The 24,273-nt window shown below is 42.5% G+C and overlaps 1 protein-coding gene across 1 annotated transcript in view; it reads left to right on the top strand.

Annotated features, from left to right (window-relative positions):
• The first annotated feature begins 220 nt into the window (after nucleotides 1-220).
• TDRD9 (tudor domain containing 9) overlaps nucleotides 221-24,273 on the top strand; it is a 109,349-nt gene continuing 85,296 nt past the window's right edge. The window contains exons 1-6 of the mRNA XM_023205356.2: nucleotides 221-321; nucleotides 8,224-8,321; nucleotides 10,748-10,969; nucleotides 12,443-12,565; nucleotides 15,627-15,707; nucleotides 20,779-20,943. Of these exons, the coding sequence (XP_023061124.1) occupies nucleotides 12,488-12,565; nucleotides 15,627-15,707; nucleotides 20,779-20,943 (324 nt within the window). The 5' untranslated portion in view covers nucleotides 221-321; nucleotides 8,224-8,321; nucleotides 10,748-10,969; nucleotides 12,443-12,487. The remainder of the gene's footprint in view (nucleotides 322-8,223; nucleotides 8,322-10,747; nucleotides 10,970-12,442; nucleotides 12,566-15,626; nucleotides 15,708-20,778; nucleotides 20,944-24,273) is intronic.

The following is a 24,273-nucleotide window of genomic DNA, read 5'->3' as shown; positions in this document are numbered from 1 at the left end:
TGAAAATATTTGCTCTTTTTGCCAATTTGATGGGTGAAAAAATGGTTTGTCATTGTTTTAATTTGCATCTGCCTGGTAACTGAGTTTGAGTGTATTCATCTGTTTATTGACTATTTGCATTTTTTCCCATGATTTAATGTGAAAAACTTCTCTGGTACACAAGGGTTTCTTGGCTTTTTGGAAATAGTGTACTAACTTTTACTATTCTTTTCAGGTCACTCAGCCAAAGGAGCTCAGAAGTAGAGTATATTAACACATACAGACAGCTTGAAGCACAAGAGCTTGATGTGTGTGGCAGTGTCCAACCAACCAGTGGGCCAGGTAAACAGGTCTCTTTAAATATTTTAGATAGGATGCATGAGTGGTTCACATGCTAAAATATTAGGTTCATAGTGCATGCCTGTAATTCCAGCTACTCAGGAGGCTGAGGTGGGAGGATCACTTGAGGCCAGGAATTTAACACTAGCCTGGGCAACATGGTGACACTCTGTCTCTACAAAAAATAAAAAAATTAGCTGGATGTGGTGGTGTACATCTGTAATCCCAGCTACTTGGGAGGCTGAGGTGGGAGGGTCACTTGAGGCTAGGAGTTCAAGTTCATCCTGGGCAACATAGGGAGACCCTCTCTCTCTAAAAAAAAAAAAATATATATATACATATATAAATATAATGAAATAAAATTAGTAGGCCAGGCGCAGTGGCTCATGCCTGTAATCCCAGCACTTTGGGTTTGGGAGGCCGAGGTGGGCGGATCACGGTCAGGAGATTGAGACCATCCTGGCCAACATGGTAAAACCCTGTCTCTACTAAAAAATACAAAAATTAGCTGGGTGTGGTAGTGTGTGCCTGTAATCCCAGCTACATGGGAGGCTGAGGCAGGAGAATCACTTGAACCTGGGAGGCGGAGATTACAGTGAGCCAAGATCGTGCCACCGTACTCCAGCCTGGCAACAGAGCGAGACTCTGTCTCAAAAAGAAAAAAAAAAATTATTAGAAGCCTTTAAGAAATGTAGTGGCCAATACAAAAATTAGCTGAGCGTGGTGGTGTGCGCCTGTAGTCCCAGCTACTTGAATGGCTGAGGCAAGAGAATCGCTTGAACTGGGAGGTGGAGGTTACAGTGAGCCAAGATCATGCCACTGCACTCCAGCCTGGGCGACAGAGTGAGACTTCATCTCAAAAAAAAAAAAAAATATATATATATATATATATATAAATATAAATATATATATATATTTATATAAATCATGTGTGCAGAGGCGTTGTGCTGGGAGGAAGCCTGGTCTTCCAGCCCTGAAAGAGGGGCCAGTGCTGCTAGGGAGTAAACAGTGGGTGTGGGTGGCAGAGGCAGAGTGAGACCCTTTCTCAAAAAAATAAATAAATAAAAATGAAAGAAATGTAGTATTTTAGTTATAGTAAGGAATCCTTACTGCTTGCTAATTAGGGATTTTTTTGGGGATGAATGTATGGTAGGTTGTAAAATGTTAATTTTTTTTCTATTTTGAATGTGGTTCCTAAATAGTCTGTTCTTTGGAAGACTAATAATGGTCTCTTACCTTCCTGTTAATTAAAACTACTTTTTTTTTTACAATAAAGAAATTAAAATGAAATTTTAAACAATGCAGAAATGTATAAAATAAAAAAGTAAAAGTCCTTCTTAAATTCCCAGTTCCCAAGAGTACAACTGTTCAGAGTTCACAGTTAGTTACTTTCTGTGAGTATGAAATTTTTTCTGAGCAAATTGTCTTACTAGCACCAGACCCTATTCATGTGATAGAAGTTATCTTTTGATTTTTTTTGCTTTATGAGAGGTCATCTGTCCTAGATTTCTGCTAGTTCAGTTGAGAAGCTCTGCCTCCTGTCCTGCCATCCTGTGTACGTGTGCTCAGAGTTGGGCACAAGTGTGGGTTCAAGTAACACTTTCTTTTTTAGCCTTTTAAAAAGTATGAAATACAGTCGATACATAATAGTGGATTAATCCTTATCATTCTTGGGATTGATTTGGGCTTCCTGACTATACCAATTGGTATCTTTTAATGAGTCCAGGAAAATTCCGAGCCATCATCTATGGCCCACTCTTTCATTTAGTTTTGTGTTTTTCATTTGTTTAGTCACTATGCTCTATTCTGGTTAATTTCTGCTACATCTGTCACCTTAAGGTAAAAGCAGCCTTTGGTTCTTTGCCTCCCTTTCTGTGTTCTTGCCTCATCATAGGCTTTGGCCTGATGTTTCCTTGCTATTTCATCAGCCCTTTGGTGCTTTTAAGGAGAGGTTTGTGTATTTCATCTAACATCTTTTGTTGACCTCAGGAAGGAGATTTGTCAGAACAACCCAGTGTATTAACGGAAGTGAGCATTCACAATGTGTGTTATCTCTGGTGCAGTTTCTACTTATGCTAAGAAAAGTACAAAGTTGTATGTATAAAAATGTTTATTGAATTGTTGCTTACCTATGGGAAGTCTTAAGAATCTCTTAAATGACAGTGAACAGAGGATTGGTGACTTTGGTCTTTTGTACAAAGGAAGAGTACTGTGCAGCTTTGGAGGTATTAAGTAGCCATATGTGTTATTGTGGAAAGAGAGCCATCATCTAATACTTCTGTTTGGAAAGCACATTAGTTTATAGATCACTCCGTGTGATGTGATCCTGCTTGTCACACTCACATACTGGCCCAGGGGCACAGGCAGGAGCCTGGCACACCTTGCATGTTGGGTTAGCGTGCCAGATGGATTACCACCTTTAGGACTAGCTAATTACAAATGAATGCCTGTAACTCAAAGTGTCTGCTCACATACTTTAAAGTTCATATGTGAAACTCTTTGCTTTCTTTATGCATGGTATCATAATATATTTGGGGCAATCGGATCAACTATGGCTTTGGCTACTTACGGAGGTTTTGGCTGCTTAGCCACTGACATTTATCAAGGTGTGTTCCAGGGGCTGTATGAGACAATGAGAATTTGACAAGTAAAAAAGACTTTTAACTCTGATCATCTCTGATCATTATAGAGATGATCATTTAATCATCCAGTTACACAAATAAATGCTTTTTGGAAATAAGTTCTCTGAAAGGCAGCTGTATGGGGGCATAAATCAAGGATTTGACTTGGGCTGTGATGTCAGGAAAGTAACAGTTGGGCTTAGAGCTGAAGGATGAGTGAACCTTACCGAAGCAGTGTTGGGGTGCTGGGAGGGAAATATGTGCAGAGGCCTTGTGCTGGAAGGAAGCCTGGTATTCCAGCCCTGAGAGAGGGGCCAGTGCAGCTAGGGAGTAGACCAGTGGGTGTGGGAGGGCTGGGCAGGGTCAGCTGGAGGCTAATAGCCGCAGGACTTGTGAATATGTCACCTTCATGGTAAAGGGGTCTTTGCAGATATAAGTTAAGGATCTTGAGATGGAAAGATTTTCCAGGTGGGCCCAATGTCATCACAGGGTTTTTCCTAGAGGGAAGCAGGCAGATCAGTCAGTGGTAGATGTGACAACAGAAGCCATAGGTTGGAGTGATGCAGAGAAGAGGCCATGAGCCAATGCAGGCAGCTTCTCCAGGCTAATAAGGCAAGGAAATAGATTCTTCCTTACAGAGCCTCTGGAAGGATCCAGCAGCCCTGCCAGCACCTTGTCCTTCTCATCTTTGAACCTCTGCTTCCAGAACTGTAAGAGAATAAATGCATGTTTTAAGCCACTAAGTTTGGGGTAAAACGTGACAGCAGCAGTGGAAAACTAACACACTTGTATTGGTTGTATTGGATGAGGTTGGATGAGATAGGCAAGACTAGTAACAGGGCTGTGGGCTGTAACTAAGAGTTTTGGTCTTAATACTCAGAGCAGTGGGAAGCTATGAAAGGTTCCATGCTTTTCTTGGGATGACTGTGAAGGGAGGAAGTGGGTGTCGTGTGTTTAGATTTGTGTTTTATAAGAAATACTTTGGTCATATTTTTGAGAATTGATTGGAGGGGGCCAGAGTGGACCTGAGGAGAACTGGAGGCATTATCCTAGTCCAGGTGAGACTTGATGTCTTTGACAGGGGATGGCAGTGGAGGAGTAGGGCCAGTTGAGGGACAAACCGGACAGGAATTGGTGATGTCTTGGACACAGGGTGAAGGAGGGGGCCACAGGAGGCAGAGGGGTGCTGTCCGCTTTTTTTTCCTTGAGATGAGGTCTCGCTATGTTGCCCAGGCAGGCCTTGAACTCCTAGGCTCAAGTGATCCTGCAACCTCAGCTTCCTGAATAGCTGGGACTATAAAGGTGTCACCATCATGTCTGCCAAATGTTTTGAAGTGTTGAAGTGCCTCTGGAGCATTGAAGAAGTGAGGTCAGGTTATCGTGTGTGTGTGTGTGTGTGTGTGTGTGTGTGTGTGTGTATACATATACACAAACAGACACAAAGCTATTTCTATGTCTATTTCTATTAAAACCATGAGATTACACTGATGCCTCTAATTCCAGTCCAGTGCCACAGGTTTCAACATGAACATTTTGTTATATCCAGTTATAAAATAATTTGATTCAAAACACTTTTGATTTTGGTCTGATACAGGTGTTATTTCACTTATAAGTATTAAAAATTATTTCTAAATAGAAATCCAAGGATACCCATTCAGTGAATTTCTATAGATTACATTAGAATCATTTTACATAGTTAAAGATTAATCATTTTTTGAAAACTGAGATTGATTTGCATTGATGAATGAAATCTTTCCTAACAGTATGAGCCTGGTTCTAGATTGTCGACTCCTGAAGGATTCTGTTGTTTTCACATGATGATTTGAATTTGACCTGGGATAGAGTCTTTAGATTGTAGTTAAATTCCACAGTGCTGCCTCCTTTTAAATGTGGTGATATATTTAGTGGCTGTTTGCATCCTCCTTTTAGCTTTTCTTCTGGTTTTAAGAGAATGGCCTGTGTGGAATGTCTAATAACTGAAAGGGAAACATTATTCTTCCTTCAAGTTAATTTTGTATTCAGAATAGTAGTCCATACTCAGGAAAAGTCATATATAATTATCTATTTTGAAGATTTAATTTATGGTCAAATCAGTAATGCAGTAATTAAAATTATTTTCTGTAATATATAGTGTGTAGATTTTAAGATAAGTCTTAAGTTCACCATATGAGCTGACATAATACTTATCAGTTAAAATTCCTTACATACAGTTTAGAACCTCTAAGTGCTGAACTTTTTGATTTCATATTTGGTTGATGATGATATAGTGGAGTGTCTTAGTGAAGAGAACTAGCAATTTTTATGGCTTCCAGTTTTCCCCAGTTCATGTAAAATATTTTGTTGTTAATCATGTAGGATAAAGAGATAGCAAGAAAATAAGAATAGTCAGTTTTAAGATTGAGCCATTTCTCATGCCATTTTTGGATTTTTGCTTTGTCGTGTGTAGTTTGTTGATTTGCCTTAAATTATCCACCATGGTTTTCCTTCTTATTCTGTTGCTGATGCAAAAGTGCAAAAACCATACAGCTGTGAACATTTCTGCTGTTGGTTTCCTGTCTGCCCTTTGGCAGTGTACACGGAGGCAGGACTTATTTGTGCTGGGTCTGCTTCAGCCAGTGACCTAAAAACGTCAGCTTGTGTTTTGCGTTACATGGAGAAGGGGCTATCATATAGACAGTACTGTTAGGATTTCTGGAGTTTTTTCTTGTAAAATTTCTGTCTTTAAGTAGCAACCATCAAAATGCATGTAATCAAGTAATGTAAGCCAATATTGTCAAAGTAACAGGGCTTGTTTAGCAGCATGTGAGCCAGGACTTGAAGTCTTCTAGCAAAACGAATGTGGCTGCAGCCTTTTTCATCTTTCTGAAAGAATCTTTGTCACCTTCTTTCCCCTTTGAATAGCTCTTCCTCAGCTTCTTACTCCCACCCTGTTCCTCACTATAATACTTGCCTCTCCCTCTGTCTGCATGCTGCGTCTGGGCTCAGGGGCTTCTTTCTCTCAGTCCAATTCACAAGGGTCATGTGGATTCTCTTCCCCTTCTTTTATTATGTTCAAGAAGGCCTAGGTATACTAGCTGGGAAAACAAGAAGGCATCAGTAATTATCATAGCACTGAGAAGAGTAATGGAAGTAAAGTGAGACTTGACAATGGAAAGAAAATCCCTGTTTTAGTGAACTTGGCAATCACTAGTGAGGCTGATTAGAAGATTAGAAAGCCATAGATCGGGTGTGGTGGCTCACGCCTGTAATCCCAGCAATTTGGGAGTCCGAGGTCAGGAGTTCGAGACCAGCCTGACCAACATGGTGAATCCCCATCTCTACTAAAAATACAAAAATTAGCCGGGCTTAATGGTGGGCACCTGTAATCCCAGCTACTCGGGAGGCTGAGGCAGGAGAATCGCTTGAACCCAGGAGGCAGAGGTTGCAGTGAGCTGAGTTCGTACCACTGCACTCCAGCCTGGGCGACAGAGCAAGACGCCGCCTAAAAAAAAAAAGCCATCTTGACAGGACTTAGCTTTCCCAAGTTAGGAGTCACTAATGTTTTAGGAAGAACACTGCTACTCACAAAGAAACTATTTTTGCTTTGAGAAAGTATGACAGATCTGGCTCCTGTTTATAACTGAGAACAGGGACCACATAACTTTGATTCAAATGTGGGAAAATAGCCACATTTTAATTATGTATTATTAGACCAATTATGAAAATTGGAATATATGTAGGGAAAAGATGTAGGAAAGCAAGAGAGAAGCCTGGTTGTGTGTTTTATTAGGAAAGGCCGAGGGTGACGCAGCAGGAGATGCTGGTCAGAAACCAGGGGCTGATAGGAAGGGAAGGTGAGCTGTGGGCGGGGGAATGAGTGTGGTGCTAAACTTGGCTAAGAGTTTATTTTGGAAGTAAAACTTATTTCTCAGCAAAAGTTTGTCTTCTGTGAGTTTTGATGATTTGTCAGTTTGTCAAGTGATGACCAGAGGTCTAGAATTTGCAGTGCAGCCAGAGAGCAGGGCAGAGAAGTGTGCCTTGTCAGAACTCTGTATCATGCATCCTGAGCAGAGGCAAGCTGCCCCCTTTCCTGATACCTGTATTTCATACATTGTTTGATTTATTTATTGCTACCACTGATGTATTTTAGTAGCAGGGAATGCACACTTACATTGATGCATTCTGTTGAAATTTCAAGGGAAAGTTTTCTCTTGAACTATTTTGGTACCATTGGATCAGCAATGAGTGCATGTTGTACAGGCCTATTTTAGAAGATAGTGCTGAGCTTGCAATGTTGGTGGCTGTGATGGAGGGATGGAATGTTCTCAGTTTGCTTTTATACAAGATTAATAGTGGGCTACTAAGAGAAGTTTCTTAAGAAAGTAAACATTGGCCGGGCGCGGTGGCTCAAGCCTGTAATCCCAGCACTTTGGGAGGCCGAGACGGGCGGATCACGAGGTCAGGAGATCGAGACCATCCTGGCTAACACGGTGAAACCCCGTCTCTACTAAAAATACAAAAACTAGCTGGGCGAGGTGGCGGGCGCCTGTAGTCTCAGCTACTCGGGAGGCTGAGGCAGGAGAATGGCGTAAACCCGGGAGGCGGAGCTTGCAGTGAGCTGAGATCCGGCCACTGCACTCCAGTCCTGGCGACAGAGCAAGACTCTGCCTCAAAAAAAAAAGGAAAAAAAAAAAAAAAGAAAGTAAACATTTTATTTTAGGTTCGGGGATACATGTTCAGGTTTGTTACAAGGGTGTATTGGGTGATGCTGAGGTTTGGGCTTCCGTTGATCCCATCACCTGGATAGTGAACATAGTACCCAATAGGAAGTTTTTCAGCCCTTGCCCGTCCGTCGCTCTTTCTCTTGGAGTCCCTAGTGGCTGTTATTCCCATCTTTATGTTCATGTGTACCCAAGGTTTAGCTCCCAGTTGTGAGAACATGTGATATTTGGTTTTCTGTTTCTGTGTTAATTTGCTTAGGATGATGGCCTCCAGTTGCATCCATATTGCTTGCTGCAAAGGACATGATTTCATTATTTTTTATGGCTGCATATTATTCAATGGTGTATATATATACCATGTTTTCTTTATCCAGTCCACCATTGATGGATACCTATGTTCATTCCATGTCTTTGGTATTGCCCTGATGGCAGTTTTAACCTGTAGAAAATGTATTTTTGTATTTGATTGTGTGTGTATGGTGTGTGTATGTGTGTATGCTATATATATAGATTAAATAGAACATTGAGTTATCTTTTTCCAGATAAGAAATGGCATTATATTTGTTTGTTTTGCCTTAATCCAGGTCCAAGGCCATCTTTGGCTAAATTAAGCAATGTGACGTGCATCCCAGGGACAACTTATAAATATCCAGATTTGCCTATAAGTCGATATAAGGAAGAGGTAAAATTGTTTTGTTATACTATAATTTTGCTGTTTGAATTCATGTCTGAGGCCCAATACTTTTGGTTTCTAATTTGAAAGTTACCAGTTGCCAGGTGAACACTTCTGTGGTATACAAGGCTCTGTGGTGAATAAGAGGAGGGTGTGTTCACCCTGGAGATGATTTTGTGTAGTAACCATATCAATGGCTTTTCTTTTGATCTGTACTTTAATTTATTTAGTCTTCACCTGAGTACATCTCCTAACATTTAGTTTATCTAGTCTTTCCTTCCATGAAATATCTGTAAGTAAACACTTCATCTTTCCCAGGAGAACTTCTTGTTTAAAGAAACTCACTGCTAAATGTTTTTATGAAGCAAATGACATACCCTAGCATTTCCATTGGATTTTCTTTACAGCGTTGGCTCTACCTGTTGATTAATGTAATCAATCATGAACACACCATTGTATTAACAATGCCAGGCAGATTAAGTTCCTAATTACTTATGTGTTACTAAGCATGGTTAAAAGTAAGCGTATTGGCTGGACTCTGTGGCTCACTCCTGTAATCCCAGCACTTTGGGAGGCCGAGGTGGGTGGATCACGAGGTCAGGAGATTGAGACCACGGTGAAACCCCATCTCGACTAAAAATCCAAAAAAAAAATTAGCCGGGCGAGGTGGCGGGCGCCTGTAGTCCCAGCTACTCGGGAGGCTGAGGCAGGAAAATGGTGTGAACCCGGGAGGCGGAGCTTGCAGTGAGCCGAGATCGCGCCACTGCACTGCAGCCTGGGCGACAGAGTGAGACTCCGTCTCAAAAAAAAAAAAAAGTAAGCGTATTGAAACCTTTATCAACTAGACTTTTGGAAAAAGCAGTTATAGATAGAACTAGAAATGTTTCAAATTTAATTTTTACTTTGCTTTAGAGTAAATCATGCAACTAAAAATTAGAAGCCAGTATTCAAATTAATTTGTATTCCCTGACCATATCAATTGTTAGAAGGATAAGAGTTTAAATAAGTTTAGAGTGGAGGTGGGGGAGTTCTGGAGGAGGAATTTGAGTGGAGTTTTAAAAATGCTGCATATAATCTGTAAGTGGAAAAGTGGAAGTTATTTGTTTCCATATATGTCTGGAGGTGGGAGGATCACTTGAGGCCAGGAGTTCCAGACCAGCCTGGGCAACACAGCAAGACCTCATATCTACAAAACATACCTCCCCAAATTAGCGGAATATGGTGGCATGTGCCTGTGGTCCTGGCTTGGGATGCTGAGGCGACAGGATGGCTTGAGCTTAGGAGGTCAAAGCTGCAGTGAGCCATGATTGTGCCACTTCACTCCAGCCTGGGTGACAGAGCTAGAACCTGTGTCTAAAAATAAACAAACAGATATTTAATAGATAAAAATATGTCTGAAGAATTTAAGATGACATTTTAAAACCACTTGAATGTTGTAACAGCTCTTTTTTTCGTTTTCGGTAGTATTATGTGCAGATTCATTACAAAATGTTAAAATAATAGAAACTTGGTAAGAACCATAGAAATCTAATTTTACATTTTCAGTTTTACAGAAGCAATTGAGACCCAGGAAGCTGGAGTTAACCTGGCCTGGTTTTTCCACAGCTATCACTAGTTACTGGTTTTGTTTGTTTGTTTGTTTTGAGATAGAATCTTGCCCTGTCGCCAGGCTGGAGTGCAGTGGCACGATCTTGGCTCGCTGCAATCTCTGCCTCCCGGCTTCAGGCAATTCTGCTTCAGCCTCCTGAGTAGCTGGGGCTACAGGTGTGCGCTACGACACTCATCTAATTTTTGTAATTTTAGTAGAGACGAGGTTTCGCCATGTTGGCCAGAATGGTCTCAATCTCTTGACCTCGTGAACTGCCTGCCTCGGCCTCCCAAAGTGCTGGGATTGCAGGTGTGAGCAACCGTGCCCAGCCACCAATTACTGTTAAATAGGTAGTAGAGTTGCATTTAAGTGTGGCAACTGTTTGTCACCTCCTTGCTCTGTTGTGTTGTGTTTAGAATGGTTAATTAATAACTTTAGGGCTGGGCATGGTGGCTCACACCTGTAATCCCAGCAATTTGGGAGGCTGAGGCAGGTGGATCACTTGAGGTCAGGAGTTTGAGACCAGCCTGGCCAACACGGTGAAATAAACCCTGTCTCTACCAGAAATACAAGAATTAGCTGGGTGTGGTGGTACCTGCCTGTAGTCCCAGCTACTTGAGAGGCCGAGGCATGAGAATCGTTTGAACCCGGGAGACAGAGGTTACAGTGACCCCAGATTGCGCCACTGCATTCTAGGCTGGGCAACAGAGCGAGACTTCATCTCAAAACAAAACAAAACAAAAACTTTAAGATGAAAGAAAAATAAATCCTGAAAGACTTCCTAATATAGGTGATACTTTACACTGACGTTTTGTGCTGATTTTGAAAGAATTTTTTAAACTTCTAGGTTGTGTCTTTGATAGAAAGTAATTCTGTGGTGATTATACATGGGGCCACAGGAAGCGGTAAAAGCACTCAGCTACCCCAGTATATCTTGGACCACTACGTTCAGCGCTCCGCCTACTGCAGCATTGTGGTCACCCAGCCCCGGAAGATAGGAGCAAGCAGCATCGCCAGGTGGATCAGTAAAGAGCGTGCCTGGACCCTGGGGGGTGTGGTGGGCTACCAGGTGAGACCGGGAGGGATGGAGGGACTCAGACAGCCAGCCGTCTCTCTATTCCTTAATTTCGTTAAGTTTTTTTCTGTGTAAGTTGATAGTATGTGACCATTTTCTGCTGAAAATTAGTGGTGTCTCATGTGTGTAATCCCAGCACTTTGGGAGGCTGAGGCAGGCGGATCACATTAGGTTGGGAGTTTGAGAGCAGCCTGGCCAACGTGGTGAAACTCCGTCTCTACTAAAAATACAAAAATTAGCCTGGTGTGGTGGCGCATGCCTGTAGTCCCAGCTACTCGGGAGGCTGAGGCAGGAGAATTGCTTGAACCCAGGAGGTGGAGGTTGCAGTGAGCCAAGTTTGCGCCCCTGCACTCCAGCCTGGGCAGCAGAGTGAGACTCTGTCTCAAAAAACAAAACAAAACAAAACAAAAAAAAAACAGTTGCTTATAGAAGAGAACTGTGGCATAGTTTTAAAAAGCAGTGAAACAGGCCGGGCGCGGTGGCTCACGCCTGTAATCCCAGCACTTTGGGAGGCCGAGACGGGCGGATCACAAGGTCAGGAGATCGAGATCATCCTGACTAACACAGTGAAACCCCGTCTCTACTAAAAATACAAAAAATTAGCCGGGCGTGGTGGCGCGTGCCTGTAGTCCCAGCTACTTGGCGGCTGAGGCAGGAGAATGGCGTGAACCTGGGAGGCGGAGTTTGCAGTGAGCTGAGATCGCACCACTGTACTCCAGCCTGGGCGACAGAGTGAGACTTCGTCTCAAAGAAAAACAAAAAAACAAAACAAACAAAAAAAAGCAGTGAAACAGAATTTCTTGAAAATAAGGCCGGGCACAGTGGCTCACGCCTGTAATCCCAGCACTTTGGAAGGCTGAAGTGGGCGGATCACTTGAGGTCAGAAGTTCGAGACCAGCCTGGCCAACATGGTGAAACCCCATTTCTACTAAAAATATAGAAATTATTTTTCTATAGGCGTGATGGCACATGCTTGTGATTCCAGCTACTCAGGAGGCTGGGGTATGAGAATTGCTTGAACCCAGGAGGTGGAGATTGCAGTGAGCTGAGGTCACGCCATTGCACTCAAACTTGGGTGACAAAGTGAGATTCTGTCTCAAAAAAAAAAAAAGAATTTCTTGAAAATAAATTGTAATTTCTTTCCAGTTGAATAGGAAAGCAGTGAGAATCTCATGCTTATGACTTTTATAATTTTATCTTTTTAATAATATCTCTGTAATCTAGAAGATGTCTTGATACACATTTTTTTAACCTAAAAATGTTATAGCAATGTGATTAGATGAGCCAACCACTGCCCCTCTCTCCCCCCAAAAAGAAGAAAATTGACTTGAGAATGTCACTTTTAATTTGGAGCCTGTGTATCTTTCGAAACACCATAATTTTTCATTCCCTTTCTTACCTCCATTATATTAATAAAATGGACATAACTTTTTTTTTCTCTTTTTTCCTTTCCTTTTCCAATTTTAGGTAGGGCTAGAGAAAATAGCAACGGAGGACACCAGGCTAATTTATATGACAACTGGAGTCCTGCTTCAGAAAGTAGTTAGTGCCAAGAGTTTGATGGAATTCACACATATCATCATTGATGAAGTAAGTCATGTCATCTACTTATAAAGGTCATATTTATCTCTCTTAAAAAAACTCTCTTAGAGTATTGTGAACCCTGTCTTTGTGCTTGTCTCAGCTTTCTTTGTTTTTTCCTTCCCCTTTACTTTCTGGACTTTTCTCAGTAAGGATGGAATTTTTTTTTTTTTTACTTTGTTTATATTTTAAACATGAGTTTTTTGGTGGGGAATGTTGTGTTTGAACAACTTTCCCAGGAACTTTGGAAATGGTTCTTCCTCAAACACTTGTGTTTTAAACCTTATCAGTAATTCTGTTTGGGAAGCTTGACTTATTTCCAGAGGAATTAGACACGTCAGCAAATAAATAGGATTTATGAGAGGTTGTGAGATGAGGCTAGGGTGTTTAATAGAGTCTGAAATCAAACTATTTGGGCAACTGGCTCATGCCTGTAATCCCAATACTCTGGGAGGCCAAGGTAAATGGATCACTTGAGGTGAGGAGTTCGAGACCAGCCTGGCCAACATGGTGAAACCCCATCTCTATTAAAAATACAAAAAAAAAAAAAAAAAAAAAAAAAAGATTAGCTGGGTGTGGTAGCACACTCCTATAGTCCCAGCTACTTGAGAGGCTGAGGTGGGAGAATAACTTGAACCTGGGAGGTGGAGGTTGCAGTGAGCTGAGTTTGCGCCACTGCCCTTCAGCCTGGGCAATAGAGCGAGACTGTCTCAAAACAACAATAGCAACCAAAAGGATAAACCCATTTGGGCAACTGTTTAGAGTAGTGTCTCCCCAGTCTATTTTGATGCGTGGGATAACTAATGATACAACATGTACTCCAGGTAGAGCTGAGTCAGTGCATTTGTGATCTTATGTACAGACGCTTGGTTTTAAGTTATTATAGGGCATTTGGTGGGAGAGTAGGAGAGGGTGAAAATGATCGACTGTTTCTTACAAAATAGGGTGATATATAATACGGTTCAGAATTTTCCTTTATGACTTATGGCAGTTTTGAATATCTTTATAGTAGATAGAGATCAAATTCAGATTTAATAGATAATATGCCAAAAGATGACATTATGAAGGTTATAATAGTTTTTCATTGGGCTTTTTGGTATAATTGAGCCCACTTTACATAAAAGGAAATGAAAGTTTAAGAAAGTTCAGTGCTTAGGCCACAAGTAATCAGTGATGTTGCTGGGTGCATCCCTGGGTAGTTGACTCTAGAGCCTGTGCTGCTAGTGCCTGCATTTATTTTCTGTGTGTCTGACATATCTCTGCCTCCGTGGCCTTTGCACACACATACTTGAGTGACACAGATAAATCAATCAATACTGTGTTACTGACTATGTCCTTTTCTCAAGCTCTGCCATAATAGCTGAGCAAAAGTTAGCTCCTCTCTTCAAGAGCTTGCCCTACCGGGGAGTGGTAACCCACAAAAGACCATCGTGCCATTCCGACAACTTCCTGCTCTGCCTTTGTCGAGTGCGGTGTCAGCACCTAGTAGATGCCCCAGGGATTATTTGCTTCATGAATGAATGGACTGGATTCAACTACCTTAAGTTTTAGGTTTATAGTATCGTTTGCATTATCTGGGATTATTTGGATTTCAAAATAAATACAAGAACAAAAGTTGAAGATGCCCAGCCAGTTTCAAATGGAATAATGTTTTTAATTTTCCAGCTCTTAAGAATAAACTAGCTTTAGGCAAATCATTCATTCGATAAACATTTGTTTGAGTACTGCTATGGAAAAGGTGCCTCCTAAGGGGCTGAGGTTATAAAGATGAGTACTGGGGAGACACATCTGCTGATGTGTGCATGTTTATGTGTTAGAAAGGCTAGTGCAGGGATCCTGGAGCCAGTGGGCCACAGGGCAGAGGGGAGATGCTGGGTGTGTGAACTCAGGAGAGACTGCCACAAGCTGAGGAGAGCTCACTTTGCTGATGATAGCCTTGATTTTTCTTCTCAAGTAAAAGAGAGGATGTTTGTGCTGAGGAAGCGTTCTGAAGTCAAGTGACAGCATGAGATTTGTGATGGTGTTAAATACCTTGCAGCTGCTGATTTTTGTTTTTCTTTTCTCTATGCTACTTCTCAGACATCTCCTTCAGTGGGAAGTTCAGAAGATAGTGGGGTCTGGAATAGAATTGGAATTACTTACACACTAAATCCTTTCACCTCTTACACTGAGGAAAGGAGAACTCCCTCTTTGAAACTTAGTAATTATCTCTCCACTTCGGCCGAGAAATGTCACAGAATAGAATCTTACTGTCCCCCTGTACATTGACATTTCCTAAGTTCTAGAGTAACTGGCTTCTTTAGAATAATAGGCTGCCTAGCCCTTGGGTGCTAGCTGGTTCTGGGGTGGGGCGGGGTTGGGGGACTGTGGGTCCTGGGGCTCTGACTGTGAGGTCTCTGTCTGAGGAGGGCTGCAAGGTCTGTCTGAGGTCTGTCTGAGGTGCTGCCTCCCCGACTGCTGTCCCCGAGTGTCAGCGCTACTGACCTTGGGTCCTATGCTCTGGTTTACCTGTTTGTGACTGACCCAGCTTTTCCAGGACCAGCCCTTGCCCACCCTTGTGAACTGCAGTTATGCACATTGTGGAATGTGTCCTATGGGGGTCACATGGTTCCCGGTCAGTGTTAGACTAGCACGTCTTCGACCCTGTGCTTGCTTGCTGAGATGACAGTGTACCTGCAGACCTGGCAGGGGTTGTGGCAAGCAGGGCCCATGGGAGGCTGGCCCAATGGTTCTCTGTGCTTGAGGTAGGTGGAGAGGCTTCTGGTTGTCACAGCAACCTTGGGTACAGTTGGCAGTAAATGAGCAGGGGCGAGGGTGCCGAACATTACTCTGCCTTCTCCCAGGGGGGCCTAAGGAGAAACACTGGAGGCTGTGACTGAGTGGGTGGTCTGTGGTCTATTGGCTGATGCTCTTTGCTTCCCCTTAACCAGGAGTTATACCAGCCCCCTGAGGAACTGCATTTAGCAGAGAGAACTGGTTTAGTCCCTAGTCCCCCAGTGGTGCCTTTCTGTCAGCAGTGATGTGTGTTGCCTGATGTCATGTGGGGGGTGCCCCCTTTTTTATTTTGTAGGTACATGAACGAACAGAAGAAATGGATTTCCTGCTGTTGGTGGTCCGCAAACTCTTAAGAACAAATTCACGTTTTGTGAAGGTAAATTTGATTTCATGAGTAACAGACCTATTTAGGGGTAAGACTTATTGTTGAGTTTTGTTTCTCTCTATAGTCCCTTGGTGTCTATAGAGGATTCTGGGACCCCCCGACAGATACTGAAATCTGAGGACCCTCAAGTGCCTTCCATGAAACGGCACAGTAAAGTATTTGCATGTCGCACGTCTCCCCATACGCCCCAAGTCACCCCTACGTTATCTCCAGTACTCACTATCATGTGAATAGTTGCTATACTCTATTGTTTAAACTCATATTTTTGTTTTTTTCTGAATATTTTTGATTTTTAGTTGGTTGAATCTGCAAATGCAGAATCTGGATACAGAGGGCTGACTGTATTTTTTTTTTTTGGGGACGGAGTCTCGCTGTGTCGCCCAGGCTGGAGTGCAGTGGCGTGATCTCAGCTCACTGCAAGCTCCGCCTTACAGGTTCATGCCATTCTCCTGCCTCAGCCTCCCGAGTAGCTGGGACTACAGACACCCGCCACCATGCCCGGCTAATTTTTTGTATTTTTAGTAGAGATGGGGTTTCACTGTGTTAGCCAGGATGATCTCGATCTCCTGACCTCGTGATCCGCCCGCCTCGGCCTCCTAAAGTGCTTGGATTACAGATGTGAGCCACCGTGCCCAGCCTAGGGCTGTTGGTTTGTTTGTTTGTTAGTTTGTTTATTTATTTAGAGATGGAGTCTCACTCTGTTGCCCGGGTTGGAGTACAGTGGTGCGATCTCAGCTCACTGCAACCTCTGCCTCCCAGGTTCAAACAATTCTCATGCCTCAACCTCCTGAGTAGCTGGGACTACAGGCACCTGCAACCAGGCCAGGCTAATTTTTTTTGGTATTTTTTGGTATAGATGGGGTTTTGCACCAGGCTGGTCTCGAACTCCTGACCTCAAGTGATTTGCCTGCTTTGGTCTTCCAAATTGCTGTGATTACAGGTGTGAGCCACTGCACGTGGCCGGGCTGACTGTATTTTAATAGAAACATTTGAAACTGATGACTCTTAAAATTCATGATCATGTGTAGTACACCAGATCTTGCCAGGAAGCGGACTAAAGGGAATTCTTTTGTGATCAGAGTATGGATACTTTTTGGTTATTACGTTGCCTTAAATTCTTATATTTTCTCCAGGCTGCAGAAAATGGTCTAATAGTAGTTGACTATAATGACATGCTGGGTTTTGAGCTTTGCTTTTGGTTGAATAAGTACCTTAATTTAAAGTTATGTGAATGAAGCTGGGTGGTACAGTGGCTCACACCTGTAATCCCAGCAGTTTGCGGGGGCAAAGATGGGCAGATTGTTTGAGCCCAAGGAGTTCAAGACCAGCCTGGGCAAGATGGCTAAACTCCATCTCTACAAAAAATGCAAAAATTAGCTGGGCATAGTGGTGTGTGTCTGTGGTCCCAGCTACTCGGGAGGCTGATGGAGAATTGCTTGAGCCTGGGAGGTCCAGGCTGAGCTGTGAGTGTGCCACACTACTCCAGCCTGGGTAACAGATGAGACCCTGTCTCAAAAACTAGCCAGGCATGGTGGTGGGTGCCTATAATCCCAGCTACGTGGGAGGCTTAGGCAGGAGAATTGCTTGAAGCTGGGAGGCGGAGGTTGCAGTGAGCCAAGATTGTGCCACTGCACTCCAGCCTGGGCAACAGAGAGAGATTCCATTCCAAAAAAAAAAAAAAAACAAAAACAAAACAAAAAGTAAGTGAATTATTCTGCAATCCCTGGGTTCGAAATAGCACCAAAGTGCATTGAAGTTTGGGAACAGAATATGTACTACTATTTGAGAGATGTAAGTTAAGTGAAGGTTGATGGGAATGATAAATATCATTTACTTCTTATTTGAACAAAAAGGAAGAAGGTGTGGACTAGGCCAAAATGGCAAAAGGTTTAGAATAATTGTGCAATCTAAACAAGTCTACTCATAGGTCAACCTTAACCCAGCTGTGCTAAGCAGAGGTCTGTGGGAAACAGCTTGATAAAAGGCCACATGGTTGGGATAGGCAGTTATTCTATGATGGAGCTGCTAAGGGATTTGCTGTTATTGGAAAACAGTTGCTTTCTAAACTATAAAGCATTTTGTCTTAAAGTGTTTATTTGTTGAGGAAAACATTTCTCTTTCTCTCTCTTTTTTTTTTTTTTTTTTTTTTTTGAGACGGAGTCTCGCTCTGTCGCCCAGGCAGGAGTGCAGTGGCCGGATCTCAGCTCACTGCAAGCTCCGCCTCCCGGGTTTACACCATTCTTCTGCCTCAGCCTCTGGAGTAGCTGGGACTACAGGCGCCCGCCACCGCGCCCGGCTAGTTTTTTGTATTTTTTAGTAGAGACGGGGTTTCACCATGTTAGCCAGGATGGTCTCGATCTCCTGACCTCGTGATCCGCCCGTCTCGGCCTCCCAAAGTGCTGGGATTACAGGCTTGAGCCACTGTGCCCGGCCAACATTTCTCTTTCTCTTTCCCGTGTCCCCAAGTGGGGAAGCTTCTGCCTTAGAATGTTCATCTTTTCACTTGGTGGGTGCTGAATGAATGGAAGCTGACACTTGGAATCAGTTGTCTTACTGCTTGAGGTGATTATGAAATGAATGAGAGAGTTTGGCTATTTCAGTCCTTTTTGGAATCTTAACCAAGCTATCATTGAAGATTATTCACATTGAGGCCTTTCTTGAATGTAATTTAAGACATTTCTTTTTTACTCAAGTCAGAATAATGAGTTGGTTACACATTTTTTCAGTGGTAAAGAGAGTTAAAGTGTTATTGGGTTAAAAAAAACCCTACACTGATGGACATGGTGGTAAGGAATTTGGTACTTATAAGTTGTAAGAAATGGTTTGTCAGTTTCACTATGTTCATGAATTATTAGCAAATATATGAAGCAGCATATTTTCTTGATATAGAAACTTATATGGTACATGTAGTTGGGCCAAGAAATTAGACACTATATTCTAGATGGTTTCGTAAGAGGTTTTTAAAAAACTCTAAAAAAATCTTTATTAGCTTTTAAAGAGAGTGCTGCTGTCAAGGGGACCTGGGTGTGGGGCATGGGCACATGGGCTTTAAGGCCTCCCGTTTCCTCTCCTGCCAACCTTTAGGTCCCTGTGGTTCCCCTGACCTGGCTTCCTCTCAGTGCCTCCTCTATACCATCCTCCAGCCACTGACCTTGCTGTCACCTCTAGCTGACTGGACTCAGCTCAGGCCCACTCCAGACAGGCAGTTGTCTTGGGTGTCTGCCGACTTGTCTGTTTGGAGAAGGGGCAGAGGGCTGCAGGGTAGGGTGGGTGAGGGAGGCTGGTGGCCAGGCTGAGTCCTCCTTGCTCCTAGCATTCCAGGCTTGGCCTCTTGTTTGCAGGCTGCACTCAGTGTCCTGCAGTTCACTAGCCTCATCGTTCCTTAAAACCCTGTTTAGAGATCATTTATGGTGACTGGGGTGTGTCCCTTAAGACCCACTCTTCCACTCCAAGTGGCTTCTCAGAGCATTCTTTTTAACTTCAGACATCTCTTCTCAAAATGAGTTTTCGTCTGCACAGTTTTTACCATTTGTATCTCATTCTAAAGGGGAAAATACAGATGTTTTCTTTACTCAATAACTGCAACAACAATGCTTACGTGAAATGTTTACTTTTTGGCTGGATGTGGTGGCTTACGCCTATAATCCCAGCACTTGGGGAGGCCAAGGTGGGCAGATGGCTTGAGCTCACAAGTTTGAGACCAGGCTTTGGGCAACATGGCAAAACCTCGCCTCTACGAAGTCCTAGCTACCTGGGCGGCTGAGGTGAGAGGATCACTGAAGCCCAGGAGGCTGAGGTTGCAGTGAGCTGACATCACGCCACTGCACTCCAGCCTGGGCGACAGAGCCAGAACTTGTCTCAAAAAAATAAAAAAAAGTTTACTTTTTGGCTAGGATTTCCATTTAGATAACTCTACTTGCGATGTACAGTAGGTGGTGAGCAGCCCGCCGGACTGCTGTGCCCACTCCCCACATAGCATTGTGGAGACTGCTGAGCTGGGAGATCCTCTGTAATCAGCTGCCTTCTCCAGGCACATCTCGTGCTGTATGCACGGCCCCTGTCCTTCATGGCTGAGTTTATTAAGGATATCATTTCATATTTGCTTTTTGACAAAACTGAAAGCTGCAGTCAGTCATCTTGTCCCAGTCTGGGGTTGTTCCTCTGCTACTGCACCACTGTTGTCCTGGGACTTCTCCAGTTTCTTGAGTTAGAGCTAGAGTTTTCTAGATCCCCTGTCTTCTTTGCTGGCTTACTCTGTCATTTCTCTGGAACACATCATAAAGTAACTTATTCTTTTTAATTTATTTTTTATTTTTGTTTTTAGAAACAGGATCTTGCTCTGTTGCCCAGGCTAGAGTGCAGTGGTGTGATCATAGATCACTGCAGCCCCGACCTCCTTGGCTCCAGTGATCCTGCCACCTCAGCCTCTTGAGTAGCTGGGACTACAAGAGGGCACCATCATGCCCAGCTATTTTTAAATTTTTTGTAGTGATGGAGTCTTACTATGTTGCCCAGGCTGGTTTTAAACTCTTGGCCCAAGATTGGGCCAAGATAGGCATGAGCATGGCACCTGGCCTTACTCTTTTTTGAAAATTTATTTTAAATTTATTATTACTATTTTTTTTTGTAGAGACAGTGGTCTCATGTTGTTGCTCAGGCTGGTCTTGTACTCCTGGGCTCAAGTGTCCTTCCGCCTCAGCGTCCAAAGTGCTGGGATTATAGGTGTGAGCCACAGTGTCTTTATTTGCCTGGGCCATATTCTTTTTTAAAATTAGTCTCCTGATGTGAAGTTTTCTTTCAGATAAATGATTTTAATTTACCCTAATTGGAGATAAAATTTATCACTTGATAAGGTACTTGAAGAGAAATGGTAAAAGTTGGTATCTCTGAACATTGTTTAAACTACAATAATTACACTAGCGATTAAATCAATGTGGTCTGTTTAACGTCTCAAAAGTTGTTAGGTAAGGAATGAAGCAGAAGAAAAGCCTGTAATTTTAGAAGTATTTAATTTGGTTATGATTCTCACTGTTTTATGTTAATGTTTTCTCTTACTCTGTAGGTAGTCCTGATGTCAGCTACCATCAACTGTAAAGAGTTTGCAGACTACTTTGCCGTACCTGTTCAAAACAAGATGAATCCTGCGTATATTTTTGAAGTGGAAGGCAAGCCCCATTCAGTTGAAGAGTATTATCTTAATGATTTGGGGCACATTCATCATAACAAGGTATGTTGGAATGCATTGTTTCTTTTATAGTGAGTGTACTTTTTTTTTTTTTTGTGGTATTTTTGGTAGAGACGGGGTTTCACCGTGTTAGCCAGGATGGTCTTGATTTCCTGACCTTGTGATCTGCCCGCCTCCGCCTCCCAATAGTGAGCATACTTTTGTATTTGATCAAACCTGCATTCATCACTTATGATTGTAAGGCCCTGTGAAAACATGATTATTTTAAAATTGACGCATACTACGTGTACATATTTATGGGGTATAGTGTGGTATTTTGATACATAGGTATAATGTGCCATGATCAAATCAAGGTATTTAGCAGATCCATCATCTCCAACATTTATCATTGTTAATTATCATTAACATTTATCTTTGTGGTGGGAACATTTAAAATCCTCTCTTCTAGCTATTTGAAAATAAAAAGTTGTTGTCAACTGTAGTCACCCCACGGTGCTCTGGAACACGAAAACTGGGCGTAGTGGTGGGCGTCTGTAGTTCCAGTCATAGTGGGACCCTCATCTCTTTTTAAAAAGGACACTAGAAGTTGTTTCTTATCTAGCTATAATTTTGTGTCCATTAACCAACCTCTTCCTATTTCCTCCCCTTTCCAGTCTCTAGTAACTTCTTTTCTACTCTCTACTTCTGTAGCATCCACATTTGAATGAGAATGTATGGTATTTATCTTTCTGTGCCTGAATTATTTCACTCACTTCACTCAGCCATGTTGCCCAGAATGATAGGATTTCATTCTTTTTTCATGGCTTTATTTAATTGTGTATATGTACTAAATTTTCTTTATCCATTCATTTCTTGACGTACACCTAGGTTGAGTCCATATCTTGGCTATTGTGAATAATGCTGCAGTAAACGTGAGAGTGGAGCTGTCTCTTCAGCATATTGTTTTTCTTTCCTTTGGATGTATACCCAGTCGCCGAATGGCTGGGCCATATGGTCATTCTGTTTTTAGTTTTTTGAGGATCCTCCATACTGTTTTCCATAAAGGCTATACGAATTTACATTCCTACCCACAGTATACAAGAGTTCCCCTTTCTTTGCATTTTTGTCAGCATTTGTCGTATTTTGTCTTTTATTTTTACTTATTTATTTTAGAGATAGGGTTTTGCTCTGTCATCCAGGCTGGAGTACAGTGGCACTATCATAGCTCACTGAAACCTTGAAGTCCTGAGCTCAAGCAGTCCTCCTGCCTCGGCCTCCCAAAGGGCTGGGATTACATGTGTGAACCACTGCACCCAGCCTTTGTCTTTTGATAATAGCTATTCTGGCACATGTGAGATAATATCTCAGTATGGTTTGGATTTGCATTTCCATGACAATTAGTGATACAGAGCATTTTCTCATGTATTAGCCAGTAGTATGTCTTCTGTTTAGAAATGTCTTTTCAGATCAGTTATTTGCCTGTTAAAAATTAGATTGTTTGGGCCGGGTGCAGTGGCTCACACCTGTAATCCCAGCACTTTGGGAGGTCGAGGTGGGTGGATCACGCGGTCAGGAGATCGAGACCATCCTGGCTAATACGGTGAAACCCTATCTCTACTAAAAAATACAAAAAAATTAGCTGGGTGTGGTGGCAGGCGCCTATGGTCCCAGCTACTTGGGAGGCTGAGTCAGGAGAATGGTGTGAACCCGGGAGGCAGAGCTTGCAGTGAGTCAAGATTGTGCCACTGCACTCCAGCCTGGGTGACAGAGCGAGACTCCATCTCAAAAAAACAAAAACAAACAAACAAACAAAAAAATTGGATTGTTTTTGCTGTTGAGCTCCTTGTATATTCTGGGTATCAATCCCTTGTCAAATGAATAGTTTGCAAATGTTTCCCCCCATTTTGCAGATTGTCTCTTCACTCAGTTGATTGCTTCTTTTTTGTTTGTTTGTTTTGTTTTTGCTGTGCAGAAGCTTGTTAGTTTGATATAATCTCATTTGTCTACTTTTGCTGTCTGTGCTTTTGAGGTCTTAGCCATAAAATCTTTGTACAGATAGATGTCCTGAAACATTTTCCCTATGTTTTCTTCTAGTAGCTTCATAGTTTCAGGATTTAGTTTAAGTCTTAAATCCATTTTGAGTTGGTTTTTGTGTATGTTGAGAGATAGGGGTTTAGTTTTATTTTTCTGCATCTGGATAACCAGTGTTCCCAGCACCATTTATTGAAGAGACTGTTCTTTCCCCAGTGAATGTTCTTGATGCCTTTCTTAAAAATCAGTTGGCTGTAAATAGGTGATTTTGTTTCTGGGTTCTTTATTCTGCTCCATTGATCATCTGTGTGTCTGTTTTTATGCCAATATCATGCTGTTTTGGTTACGTTGTGGTGTATTTTGAAGTCAGGTAATGTGATGCCTCCTTCTTTGTTCTCTTTGCTCAGGATTGCTTTGGCTTGTGAGATCTTTTGTGGTTCCATATGAATTTTAGGATCTTTTTTTTTTTTTTTCTGTGAAGAATGTCATTGGTATTTTGATTGGAATTGTATGAATCTTACATCGCTTTGGGTAGTATAGTCATTTTAATAGTATAAATTCTTCCAATTCATGGCCAGGCACAGTGGCTCACACCTGTAATCTCAGCACTTTGGGAGGCCAAAGTGGGCTGATCACTTGAGCCCAGGAGTTTGAGACCAGCCTGGGCATCATAGTGAGATGCTGTCTCTACAAAAATTAAAAATATTATAATAGCTAGGCACGGTGGCGTATTCCTGCAGTCTCAACTACTTGGAAGGCTAAGGCAGAAGGATCCCTTGAGCCTGGGAGTTCAAGGTTGCAGTGAGGCATGATTGTGCCACTGCACTCCAGCCTGAGCAACAGAACAAGACCTTAATTAGTGAATCAGTCAGTCAGTCATCTATTCTTCCCATTCACATGGGATGTCTTTTCAGTTTGTTTGTGTCATCTTCAATTGCTTTAATCAATATTTTGTAGTTTTCATTGTAGAGATTCTTTACTTTGTTGGTTAAATTTATTCCTAGGTATTATTTTTCACAGCTATTGTAAATAGGATTACTTTCTTGATTTATTTTTCAGATAGTTTGTTGTTGGTGTGTAGAAACGCTAGTGATTCTAGGCCGGGCGCAGTGACCCACGCCTGTAAACCCAGCACTTTGGGAGGCTGAGGCAGGCAGATCACGAGGTCAGGAGATCGAGACCATCCTGGCGAACACTGTGAAACCCTGTAAATTAGCTGGGCATGGTGGCGGGCGCCTATAGTCCCACCTACTCAGAGGCTGACGCAGGAGAATGGCGTGAACCCGGGGGACGGAGCTTGCAGTGAGCGGAGTTGGCGCCACTGCACTCCAGCCTGGGTGACAGAGCAAGACTCCATCCCAA

Source organism: Piliocolobus tephrosceles, chromosome 6 (assembly GCF_002776525.5).
Source record: "Piliocolobus tephrosceles isolate RC106 chromosome 6, ASM277652v3, whole genome shotgun sequence".
Classification (NCBI taxonomy): domain Eukaryota; kingdom Metazoa; phylum Chordata; class Mammalia; order Primates; family Cercopithecidae; genus Piliocolobus; species Piliocolobus tephrosceles.
This window is presented reverse-complemented; position numbering and strand designations above follow the sequence as displayed.